Here is a 13,947-nt window from a genome sequence, read left to right as displayed (position 1 = left end):
AGACAACACAGGCTTATCAGGGACTACACTCTCCGCTTGTATCACATTTTTCGTTTAAATGAAGTCTCTTCTTAGCATAAATCCAATGTAGGCGGAAAGTGTCGTCCCTGATTAGCCTGTGACGGCACTTTACGCACATGCATTATGCCCAGTTTTCTCAAATTAATAAACAATAATTTGCATTTTTTGAAATAGTACAAAACAATGAATTCAACATCTAGTTCAACAGCGTAGATAACGTATTTCCAATTCCGCAAGATTGTAACCTGAAAACGGATCTTAAGAAATGTAACTCTGTTACATTAACCAAGAACAAAACAGATTTGTCTACCTTGAATTGCACACAGTTTCTTCAGCTTATTGCTAAGCTCTTTTATTAGTCGAGAAGCTTAGCCCTTTGCATGCTGGGAAATTTGTCGTCTGTTAAAATGTTGTCTGCTTAATTTCTAAAATGAGCATTTTCTTCGATTTTTTTCAAAGAATACTATCAGAATAGCAAACAGTTTGGATCCTGATGAGAGGCCACGTTCTGTGGCGTCTCATCTGGATCCAAACTGTTTGCACAGGCCTTTAAAATTCAGTAAACTTGTTCTGGCCATGAAAAGTGCGTGTTTTGATTTTACCATTGTACAGTGTCGATAACCCGAAATCACGACTTTGTATTTGCACCCAAGCGCCACATATTAAATATTTGGAAAACACTTTTTATTTACATTCTAACATTTAAGATGAAATTGTCAACTCTGATTATCCGATTCGTAGAAATTGTTAAATATGACGTATTTATATTCTTAAACTTTCATGTTTTATCTATAGGTATTTAATATTTAGTAAAGAAAAGTTGCTCAAATGATAATACTTATCTCGTGACAGATGTAATATTGACTATGTAATAAAGCGACTTAAAGGCTTTACTTTTATAAGAAACACTGTAGTAGTATAGATATTCAATAAGGCATCCGAAAAGCGAAATGGCGCCTACATTCTTACAGGAAGCATACAAAAACAAGAATATATCGTGGTTTTGCAACTGAGTTTAATTGTATTGCTATTAAACATACAAAGTTGACACCCTCGGAATGTAATCAGGCATCATGCATTTTAACATGATATGTCCTCCATCGCTCATACATTCAATGCAGAAAATTCCATTCCATTCATATGATTACCACACAAAATGGGTATTTAGCATAAAGTCAACAGTTTAATGGACATAACATACTTGTAGCCAATGGCGTAAGAGTGATGTTAAGTGGATACTTCTAATAAACTGTAATTCAAAAATTATGCTTAAGCTCAACAATCATATAAGTGTGACCAGAACATATCCGTGTTTATTAAATGCCATTTCAAATGCCATGGTAGAACATGTCCTTTTTCTCCCACAGTGCCCCTCACGATCCAACCGATACTGAACAATACAAAAACTACTAACATCTACGCCCGTGGACCTATAACCAAGCCAAGGACAGTGTCCTTCAGCACCGTGTAGCTGTTGATGGATGGTCCACGGCCGTTCAAAAACTCAAAAGTTTACATTCACTTGTCCAGTAAAATAACACGAGCAATTATAAATTTACATGAGAAGCAGTTTAATCAATTCGCATAAAACAACTGCACTTCATTTCTTATTTGTGAATGCAACAATAGCGTTATTGAAGAAATTTAAAAAAAATTGAATGAACACAGATATCATATGCACCATTTTTATCGATAAGTGCAACAATGTGTTCAATACTTTTTGATCAATATTACAAATCACAACAATTTTTCTACTCAACAAGGAAAACAAGAATATTATCGATACATTTGCAGCAATTACAACAATACCAGTGGACTTTCAGTAACTGCCAGTAACACAAATATTCATTCAGTGCAAATGCGTTAACAATACCAACCATAAACCAAGTGAACATTTAGATAAGAAGATGTGATACAAATGACACAAACGCACTTTATTTCCTAACATGCTTACGCAAATTAACAAAAGTCACATTTCTACATACGTCGACAAAATGAGTTACTACAAATGTTCTAAAAAGAAATATATGCATAACTTGAAATTATACCGCTGGTTTCCAAGCGCGATACATACATATTTTATTAAGATATATACAAGATAGTAAAATTCCTTTACATAACTTTATTTTGCAAACTACTGTCATCTATGCGATTGACATTTTTCAATTAATTGTATCGACATTAATTGTTTCGGTAAATTTTACAGCCTACTGTAAACACATCTTTTGTAAAATTGTGCACATTTTTAGAAAGTGAAACGAACGTCTGCAAGTCAAACATCAATTACTGAACAAATCACTATTACGATAAGTTGTATAATTTTCACTTTTTTGGCAACAATGACAGGTGATTCGTTAAAGATAATATGTACTCAAAAGTTATAATTACGTGTTGTCCGCGCCTTGTTAGTGATCTATTGATCATCGTTTACGTTTTACATCAGAATTCTATAAAAAATAGCCTGAGCGTTGATAACTCGACTCCCTTCCATTATCATCCTCACGCAAACATCCGTTATAACCTCGTTTTCTCGTCTTATTAATGCCTGCATAATCGCATCGGTATAGTCAATCTCCTCGTTCTCATCCCTGCAGATTACCGCTCTGTTCATGCGCACGAGCCCCAACAACTCCAGCTCAATTCTCCTCCCGCTGTACCATCGGAATGGTTCAGGGTGAGCTACGATGCATTGTCGTATCTTTGGAAGTCTGAGTATCACCCTAGGACCTTCATGGAGCATATCTGTAATCGTTGATATCCATGTGCGTTGCTGTTCCTCATCCAGTCCAGAGGTTGCCATCAAATTCCTTTCTGGAATCATATAGTATGGTAGCTCTAAGGTGACCAATGCAACTCTAAGCGCATCCAATGCTTCATGCAACCACTGCAAAATACTTTTTGTATGAAACGAGGCTTGAGGATTATTTTCCGCCATCCATAAAACGATGTTTTTCAATGTGTACGATGAAACTTCTTTCTTACGTGGATGTAATACATCGTTCTTTATCATTTTCAATAAAACATACAATTTATTTTGAGTGTCATTAAGATTGCTAATTAGTTCGATCTCACCGGCGTTAAAACACACTCTCCATTCAACATGTTGATATTCACTTCCTTTAAATCCAACAGGCGTAAGAACCGCCCCAAGTGATACGACCCTCTGAGCGACTTCCGGTGGCGGCCAGTGGCGAGGTCTTGCGGCCCATTTTGACAGGATGCTGGGACAGTAGTAAGGTAATGCATGGACCCAGTCGCTGTGCAAGTATCCCAGCATTGTTTTAGGAATTGACGGTCCCGCACGCTCATGCTGCACCTCGCCCTCAGTCAAGTCTTCGTTCGACCAGTTATTAACAAACAAGTCACTGCTCAAAAGTTCGCGACCATATCCGTCATCACAAAACGCATCATTTACTTCACTGAGAATTGTTGTACCGCGTTTCTCCAGTAGCAGTCTACAGTGACCATGGTAACTCCTGCGGCTGAGTGATCTCAACACGGTTATCTCCCCAGGAAAGGCACTTGACTTTACATCATCTTCTAAACAGAATACTCTATTATTTACACCCATTATATCCACATCACTTTCCAAGAAGCTGCTCAGCCCCTCACCTTTGCTACCCGTAATAATACATGTTACCGTTCCACATGCCCGTGCAGTAATCTGCTTGCCATGCTCCCGATATGCGTCTCTCCGAGCCTGTATGATCTCCGGTCCGTAACCGAGCCAGCCCAGTATAGTGCATGTCTCAATAGAGGCATTTTCCCACTGAATCTAAAAAATGTTTCAATTAGAAACACGCTACATGTCATAAATCACATTAGATCGTTAGTCGTCAAATAAATCAGCAATACTAAAATTATTCCAATTTAAATAATTCTTTTACGGCCATACCATTAGATGTATTATCAATTTAAAAGTATTATCTTGTGAAAATATATTACAATTTCGTGTGTATGTTCTTAGTGAATAATCCAATAGTCGGTACAAGTATTGCCAACCATGAATTAATTAATAAATTGAATTAAGAGGATTGAAATAAAGACACTGAACATATAAACGGTAATCAACGGCGAGTTGATATATATTTATGACATCCATTCATAAACATATAAAACATATAATGTTTAAATCTCTATTATCTGAAATTGCAGATGCGGAACGAATAATGTGATAAATTTTGATTATAAACTAAATTGCTATGGTTTAAGCTGCATAATTTAACGAAATCATATAAACTTTAATTGCTATGTTTGTAAATACAATATCTTGATGTTTAAATAGTTATTTAATAACTTGAAGGAAAATTGTGAAAAACATTTGCCAAAAAGTAGTGTCGTACTTTGGAACGTGCACACACTGATAAAAGTGGATTTAAGAAGATTCATGAAAACGGATGTATTCATTTTTAATGTTTCACATTTTTAACAAAAGTTAAGTATTTAATTTGGGACCAATTATTGATATACAGTATAAATTTACCGTTGTTCTATTTTCTCAAAATGTTAACGTATATCTGCCTTTAGTTATGCAAACATTAACCATCTGGATTGAAATGTCATTAAGAAATATAATAGGGGTAGGGGAAACACAGACATCTAAACGGGAAAACAATGCGTTAATTGTCATTTTGTAGTGGACACAAACTGCACTCGACTTATCATCTTACCAGGTCTTGTTTGCTGGACACACTGCCCTGTCTTCGGAATCTTTCCGGCTCATCAGGTCTTGTGCCACTGTCAGCCATCCATACAGTGCTGAAGTGAGATATTTGATAAATATAGGATCTTGCATTAGTGGTCGTTTTGTATTGAATTTATTAAACTCGTCATCTAAATAAAGATAACAACGAGGTTTGCCGAGTTTCATCTTTACTTAGATGACGAGTTTAATAAATTCAATACAAAATGACCACGAATCTAAGATTCTATTTATAACATGACCAACAAATATTCTCTTTATTTTATGCTCTTTTCATCGTTTATTTACATTGTTAAAGAGTTTAACTGAAGAAATTCGCTGGAATAATGATGTCATTTCGTCACAAAAATGACGTCATTTCACAGTAATATAACTTGTGTAATAACACCCGTGTAATAAACAAAATTGAGCATTACGTTATTTCACTCCTGCAGCGTAGGCCATGTTATAAGCTTATGTGGACAAGAATATGTGCAATAGTTCGGGTAATTGTCATGAAATAAAAATAAATAATATTACCAAGATCACGAATACATATAAATTGATCATAGCTGTAGTACATAAATAAGTTTAAGTAATGTTATGTAACGTTAACAATACTGCTTTTCAATAAAATGCAAATAAGATGGCTTCTGCCCTTGTAAAAGACACATCTTATATGAAACCTGCCTTACCTTATACTTCACAATTGATTTATTAGCCTAGTTAGGTAATATGGCGGTTAAATGACTCAAGTTAAATAAAAAACATTACGTCTTCAATATACCTGGGCGAGGAAAATGAATAGTTTTCCAAAAGAAAAATTCGTTCAACGGCCTCTTATGTATCCCAATCTTTCAAATTAAAGGAAGTAAAATGGAAGTTAATATAGACTTTTAATTTACTGATATCGTAACATACGCTGCAGAGTGTGTTCGATGTCACGAACTAAACTAGTAGTAAAATAATACACTTGATGAAGTGGGAACATTTATTGCTACTTTTGTGCGCTTACCTAATGCAATGGACTAAATTATTACAGTAGTTAATGGAGTTGTTGTTAATGTATATTCCTTTTACTCATCTGCGTTAATGTATCAAATTAAGTTTAAGTCATTATATATTGAACAAAAGTATCATTATGATTACTCAATACAATGACAGATAATATAATACCGTGCCCTTGACCGATCAGTAAGGTTGTTCTTCGGCGCGGAATGTTTGAAAACTGCATTAACGCACGCGACTTGTGTTGATATGGCATGTGGACCGCCACGTAGCTTGTTTAATCAAGAGTTTTTAGATGTCGTCCTGCAAAATAATAAGATTATTTTTTATGCAAAAGAAAAAAAAACATTTCAAAAGAGCATCTGTAACACTTTATATGTTATACATTAAAGTATAAATGTGCATGATTCAATTTATAAAATTAGTTCAATACTGCATATTGAAACAACATGAGAAACTATATAACACTCTTCAAAATTTGAGTTTGCTGAACGAATAGGACGTTATCTGAACAATGACATGCGTGAATAAATATCATCAGTTTGCTATCGGTTAAATGCCGAATTAATTTAAGTAAACTTTAAAAATATACTGAGAACATAAAATCAAAACTTTTATATATTTTTGCTGCTTTTGAATTCATTTTGGAAGTTGTTTAATGATCTCATTATTTTCGCCGGTGCCATTTTATTTTACGTTGAACATTTACCGTCGACATTTATATGTTAATGTCGCAATTACCAGAACAGAAATACACCTTTTTAAGGCTCAGTTTGGTTGAGCCTCAAGTGAAAGTTAAAACACGACACATGCAGACGCCTCACGAAACTTGGATTCAAAAATTTAAACTGTTAACTTGAATAATTGGAAGCTAGTCCAGTAGTAAATTCAACGATATTTTTCAATGAAAACTGAATCAATGCGTATGGTAGCCGCGCATGAACCCCTGTTGACCAACAGTATTCACGAACAGAATGCAATGCATTGACTTTGTATATCAACACGTTCATCTGCACCTGTTCGGGTTGAATTTTATATAATCACAATTCATACTCCTATAATCAATGTTCAACCGCATTTAAGAAATAAAAAATTGCCGACTTAATATTAGACGATTAAAATTGAAGCATACATCTTCACAGAAAAAATATCGCCCGGAGATTTTGGATTGCTGCTCACCACACCTAATAAAAGCAAACAACACAAGTAGTTTTACTAATGATAACTTTAATTTCCAGGCAATATCGGCAGATTAAATGACACTAGCATAAATAACCGCGACCGCGAGCAGAGATTAGATAAAACGGTTGGTCACTTATTCCATATAAAAAAATACGAGGCATACACAATCAATGAAAACTTAACATATTTATCGTAGTTACCAGTCTTTGGCCGATAAACTAACCACAGCGATCATAGATGACCAATGTGTGATACACCTTTTACAATACTGTGTATACCAGAAGTCATGTAACGGTGATTACGCAATGCTAAGTATATGTGACTACATCCGATTCAAACTTATCATCATTAACGAATTAGCCTGTCTTGTGGTTCATGGAGAGATAATTTTAAAAGACCCACATACATTATTAGTCTATCTGGACAATGCCGCTTCACAAAGAAATTGATTAGAATGTCATAACCACAAATGTGGTTTATTACTTGTTCAAGTTTATGTTCAAATACCTATATGTACGACAATAATCCATATAAGCAGTTAATATATATATGTAAGTATCCATTTAATACCTTTAGCTCGCATGTAGTCGCACATAAACTTGACAAGCGAGACATGCGGTTTTTTATCAGATTTATAATTGTTTGATTATATGTATTCCAAATTAATCGTGTAAATGAACCAGTATGTCTGGACACACTTAACTTCTAATAGCGGTAGAGTTCGGCGTTGTTTTCGTACAGACACGGGACCTTCCATATCATTGTTTGATTAAAATACCCTGTGGACTTGATAGTGTAGAGTAAATCAACATTATAAACTCAACCGTACTACGTAGAAAGACCATACAGAGACATTTCTACTTGAGGCAATATTATAAACAAGGGCTGTTTGTAAAACATGCATGCCCCCCATACGGGCTTTCCGTTGTAGTGGCAGCCATTGTGTGAATACGATTTTTGTCACTGTGACCTTGACCTTTGACCTAGTGACCTGAAAATCAATATTGGTCATCTGCGGGTCACGATTAATGTAACTATGAAGTGTGAAGATCCTAGGCAAAAGCGTTCTTGAGTTATCATCCGAAAATCATATTACTATTTCGGGTGACCGTGACCTTGACCTTGTGACCTTAAAATCAATGGGGTCATCTGCAAGTCATGATCAATCTACCTATGAAGTTTCATGATCCTAGGCGTAAACGTTCTTGAGTTATCATCCGAAAACCATTTTACTATTTCGGGTCACCGTGACCTTGACCTTTGACCTAGTGACCTCAAAATCAATAGGGGTCATCTGCGAGTCATGATCAATCTACCCATGAAGTTTCATGATCCTAGGCGTATGCGTTCTTGAGTTATCATCCGGAAACCATTTTACTATTTCGGGTCACCGTGACCTTGACCTTTGACCTAGTGACCTCAAAATCAATAGGGATCATTTGCAAGTCATGATCAATCTACCCATGAAGTTTCATGATCCTAGGCGTATGCGTTCTTGAGTTATCATTCAAAAACCATTTTACTATTTCTGGTCACCGTGACCTTGACCTTTCACCTAGTGGCCTCAAAATCAATAGGGGTCATCTGAAAGTCATGATCAATGTACCTATGAAGTTTCATGATCCTAGGCCCAAGGGTTCTCGAGTTATCGTCTGACAACCACCTGGTGGACGGACAGACCGACAGACCGACCGACAGACCGACCGACAGACCGACATAAACAAAGCAATATACCCCCTCTTCTTCGAAGGGGGGTATAATTAATTATATGATTGGAACTCAAAGCATAATACAATCGGATATCACAAATAAAAATTACTGAATTAATGCAATGTTTATAATAAATTTAATTAATCGAAAATATCTTTCATATGGAAAAAAAATCTGGAAATATACCTTTAGATGCTTTTCGCGACTTTTTAAGAACTTAGGAGGAAATGTTTTTAATTGTAAAAATGACGAATCTGAGTTTTTTAATGAACATAATAATCTTGATTTCCCGATAAGCGTTAATCCGGAGCTAGATAGACCTATCTCTGTCAAAGAAATTGTTAAAGCCGTTAAACTACTCAAGCGGAACAAAGCCCATGTACTTGATAATTTGTTGAATGAATACTTTATAGAATCTATTGACATTTTAACTTTGCCTTTGAGTGATATGTTCAATAAGATAATAGACTCTGGAGTTTTCCCCGAAGCGTGGACAGTCGGTATTATTGTTCCATTACACAAAAAGGGCTCCAAGTCAGATGTAAACAACTACAGAGGTATTACACGTGTAAGCTGTCTTTCTAAACTGTTAACCTCAGTTATTAATAAGAGAATTGAAAATGTCTGCAATGAATATAACATTACTTCGGACGTCCAAGTCGGATTTCGAAAAGGACGTTATACTGTAGATGCAATATTTATACTTCAGTCATTAGTTCAGAACTTTATGTTTGAAAATAAACGTCTGTTTTTTAGTTGTGTCGATATGTTGAAATGTTTTGATTCTATTTATAGAAACGGTCTTTGGTTGAAAATATATATATCGGGAATTCAGGGTAAAGTTTTACGAGTTGTTAGAGATATGTATAACAATGTTAAATTATGTGTTAAGTCATTTTCTTCATTTTCTGATTATTTCTCATACTCAGTAGGCTTGCATTAAGGTCAGGTTATGTCCCCTTTGCTATTTTCTCTCTTTGTTGAGGAATTGGAACTGTATCTCCAACATGATATTAATGCAGGCATAAATTTAGATGACGTTATGATTTTATTAGTTTTGTTTGCTGACGACATGGCTATTATAGGTAAAAATCCAACAGGAATTCAAAACCATTTAGACCATTTGTACACCTACTGCAATAATTGGGGATTGCAGGTTAACATAAATAAGACCAACATTATGATTTTTCGTAAGCGAGGTGGATTACTGACCTCAGAGAAGTGGACCTACAATAGTCAGCCAATAGAGGTTTTTAGTGATTTAAACTATTTAGGAGTTGTTCTAAATTATACTGGCAGTTTTAATCTTAATCAAGAATATTTAGTTGGTAAAGGGCCGAAGGCCATGAATGTTTTACTTTGTAAATGTCAGGACTATGATTTGAAGCCTAGTACTCTTTGTTTGATGCCTTTGTTGGATCTATTATCAATTATGGAGCAGAAGTTTGGGGATATACTAAGTCAAACGAATTAGAAAGGCTTCATCTAAAATTCTTAAAACGTCTATTAAAAGTTAGACTTAATACATATAATAATATGGTGTATGGCGAACTTGGGAGATATCCGCTTTATATACATAGATATGAACGTATACTGAAATATTGGTTTAAGCTGCAGTCAAGCGAAAACATCATTTTAAAATATGTATACAACGAATCCGTTAGATATTGTAAAAAGGGTTGCACAAATTGGGTATATAATGTTAAAAAGATGTTAAATGATTTTGGTTTTTCAGATGTATTTGAAAATGTGCATGCTTTTGATATGAAATCATTTTTGTTTGTATTTAAATGTAGAATTGTTGACGCTTTTAAACTTAAATGGTACAATGATGTGACCGAAAGCTCTATGATGGATATGTATAAGCAGTTTAAAACATCTCTAGTATATGAACCATATCTAAATATTTTACCTAAATCATTAAGAGCATATGTTAGTAGATTACGTTTATCTGTACACCCTTTGAGAATTCAAACGGGTAGATACGCTAGAAATGTAGAGGAAAGATCTGTGGGACACTGCATGTTCTGTGTTTTAAATGACATTGAAGATGAATATCATTTTGTTTGTGTATGCCGTATGTATAATGATTTTAGAAAAAATACATAAAACTATTATATCAAACCATCTGTTTACAAATATTTGAATTTGTTAAAAACGGAGGATAAAATGGAACTTATTAATCTGTCACTGTTTTTCAAAGACACGCCATCTATACGATCAATACTGATAAATGATATGTCATAAGATATTCATCTCCTGTATACTTATAATGTATGTATAACTTAGTGGTTACTTCGCTACTTAACCACACAGGAGGAAGATAACTCAAAGACTGTTTTATGTTTCAATATAATTAGAATATTTGATTCACATATAACTCAGAGCATCAAACGTCAAGGCTCCAGTCTGTAAAATATACAAATACACATATTAAGACATATGATTAATAATAGTTTCTATAATATTATTATTAACAGTCTCCGCCAAACATGGTCGGACCGACGGACATGTCCTGTAAAAATTTTTAAGGTCCGGCCTGTCGGTCTAATTAACAGGACTGATTATCTGGTAAAAAAAAGAACGAAATTGTTGATAATTTATGTTTTTACGGCTCTGAAAGTTTTCCGCGGTATAAAAATAGCGATCGCGTCTTTCCGTTCCAACGCTCTACTCTACGGAATTTTGCGATGCACCTGATTGGTCCATTTTTTTGCGTCGTTACCATATGACGAATGCTCGTCAGGAGGGTCTAAATCCATGACGGCCTAGTCGCTTATTAAGTTAATTATAAATCTGATTATTAAATGATACAAATATCAATTTGTATGGACATTATCGAGATAGTTATTAATAATTGTGATCATCTTCATTCGCAATGTCATGATCTTGACAGTCAATGTCCCTGCATGAAAAAGGCTGGAGATCAATGATCTAGGCCGTCATCGGTTTAGGCCGTATTGACCAGATTCCTCTCTGACATGCGCACTGAGACTTAGCAACAAGAATCAACAAACGCTACCGCCGAGTTTGACTTTGAAAACTGTTTGAAAAAGATTTCTATGATATTACGAGGGAGCGACTCCCGGTGGAAAACGACCGGCACCACCTGAAAATGAAATGCTCCTAAAATCTTTTTGTACATAGTGCAATTTTAATGATAAATGTGTTCAATAGTTTTCAGAACATGTTTCATCAAACTAAACAAGTACCATGTATGGCCGCTTTTCGTGTTATTTTATTAATATATTTATGTAGTTGGTAGGTCCTGTAGGTTCTGTATTTTTTCCCAGTTTACAGGACCTACTGTCCTGTAAAAATTTGACTAGTTTGGCGGGGGTTATGGAGGTTTCGGTAAATGACAAGTTCGGTAAATTTATTTAAATAGTAAATTTATTTAAACAGTAAATGCCGTGGAGGTTTCGGTAACTTGGTGTAAATAGGGATTATCGCACCTTTAGTAAATAAGCGTGTACATTAATTGAGTTGTTTGGAACTAAATAAATTATCTGTTTAGATGTACGGAGTTGATTTTATCAATTTAGAGATGTTTGCAAAGTGTTAATATTAATTATCCAGGCTTGCAACCTATTAATATTCTAATCAAGGGAGGTAAATTACATATTAAAAGTTTATCTTTAGGTCATGATCGTTTTGTATTTTATATATGTTTTTAAACAATTAGTTGATAAAAACCTTAATTAAAGCGTATCAGTTAACAAAAAATAATGTGGCTCTTACAAGAGGTGGCCTTATATTATGGAAATTGTATTATTACTTATTTTATTTAATCAATTTTACATTAAAGTGTATTTTATTTTGAACAATATAACTTATAATCTTAGATAACTTACGTTATATTTGTTTCAGGTGAAGGAACTTGCGCGAGAGCGTGTCTTTGAGCCAGCCGCCGCAATCATGGAACGTGTCATGAAGGAGATGGTGGCACCAAACGATGTCAGCCTAATTAAACCAGCATAAATGTATCTCATTTTTATTAGAAATGAAATGAAATTAAATCAGCATGCGGAAAATCTGAATGATAATAATGTGTCGTATTAATATTGTACTGTCATAAATGTATCTTATTAATATGTGACTACTCCCTCATTTTTTTTTAAATCACCTGAAATATTCAAATATGTCCTATATATATATATATATATATATATATATATATATATATATATATTATATCATTCAGATTTTCCGCATGCTGATATTATATATATATATATATATATATATATAAGATATTGATCATCACAGCAGCTTGCTATTACACAGTGTATTCATCCTGCTGGCGTTGTGTTAGATGTCATTTTTATCAGTTTTCAATTATGTGTATCTCTTCGCTTAACTCAACATTCAATGGCACGCGCACTTAACATAATTATAAAACATAACGCGTATCATTATATTACTTTTTATTAATTACGTACACATATTAGATTTTATATATTGTTTTTTTTGTTGTGTTTTTCTCAACCAGAAAGAAATAATAAAACATGTAATATAAAATTCAACATTTGGCTCTTACAAGAGGTGGCCTCCACGTGGCAAGAGCTTTGGTTTCATATTCATTATGTTGGCAAACTACCCCATGTTTATATATTGAGAAATTGAGTGTTTATTGGTGGTTTAAAATACTATTGCGCTTTATATTTAAACTGAAATCATTTTTATTAAATCATATTTTACAAGAAACTTTTTTAAATAGCATTAAACTCAATTGAAGGTCTTACATAGATTCCGCCATAAATCATTAGTTATTATTATTATTATGTTATTTAAATAAAAGCACCAATTATAAAAAAACAACAGTATTGCGTTATTTAAATCGTAAATTTACATACAATTTCCTAACAGAATTCGTTTTTCAGAGGTAGCTCATTCATTTCCCTTGATTCTTTACCGTAGGCATAGCATTAATTACTCATCACAAAATTAATCCACAGTTTGCAAATAAATGCCCCTAATGTTATTGTTAGCCAATAATAGGTGTCATCAACACCTCGTTGTAGGTATACCACCTCTATAAAAACTTATTTACCGAACCCTCCACGGCATTTACTATATAAATCAATTACCGAACTTGTCATTTACCGAAACCTTCAGCACCATTTGGCGGAGACTGTATTAATATAAATATCCTAGAATTAATAATAACATTTATAATACGGGCAAAAGCCCGCGAAGCTGGCGTTGACCGTTCATACATATGTAAATTTAGACATAAAATTACATAAGAATACCACATATGGATGCGTCTCAAAAAAATTGCATCGTGACATATATTTTCGCGATGCTATTTATGACCTTGAACAAATAAAAAACACTTTGAC

At 34.1% G+C, this 13,947-nt stretch overlaps 3 protein-coding genes across 3 annotated transcripts in view; all 3 read right to left on the bottom strand.

The window, feature by feature from the left end:
- The window catches only part of LOC127863909 (uncharacterized), a 78,093-nt gene extending 74,429 nt beyond the window's left edge, over window positions 1–3,664 (bottom strand). Inside the window, exon 1 of the mRNA XM_052403593.1 lies at window positions 2,368–3,664. Within this exon, the coding sequence (XP_052259553.1) occupies window positions 2,456–3,592 (1,137 nt within the window). The 5' untranslated portion in view covers window positions 3,593–3,664 and the 3' untranslated portion in view covers window positions 2,368–2,455. The remainder of the gene's footprint in view (window positions 1–2,367) is intronic.
- Window positions 1–13,947, bottom strand: part of LOC127863910 (uncharacterized) — a 142,757-nt gene that overhangs the window by 80,647 nt on the left and 48,163 nt on the right. The window lies entirely within an intron of this gene.
- LOC127863907 (uncharacterized) overlaps window positions 1–13,947 on the bottom strand; it is a 96,167-nt gene that overhangs the window by 74,429 nt on the left and 7,791 nt on the right. The window contains exons 2-3 of the mRNA XM_052403592.1: window positions 12,457–12,565; window positions 5,879–6,013 (exon numbers count right to left, since the gene is read on the bottom strand). The gene's annotated coding sequence lies outside the window, so the exon portion shown is untranslated. The remainder of the gene's footprint in view (window positions 1–5,878; window positions 6,014–12,456; window positions 12,566–13,947) is intronic.

This window comes from Dreissena polymorpha, unplaced genomic scaffold, assembly GCF_020536995.1.
Source record: "Dreissena polymorpha isolate Duluth1 unplaced genomic scaffold, UMN_Dpol_1.0 chrUn058, whole genome shotgun sequence".
NCBI lineage: Eukaryota > Metazoa > Mollusca > Bivalvia > Myida > Dreissenidae > Dreissena > Dreissena polymorpha.
Note: the sequence above shows the minus strand (reverse complement) of the source record. Positions and strands in the feature narration are given on the sequence as shown.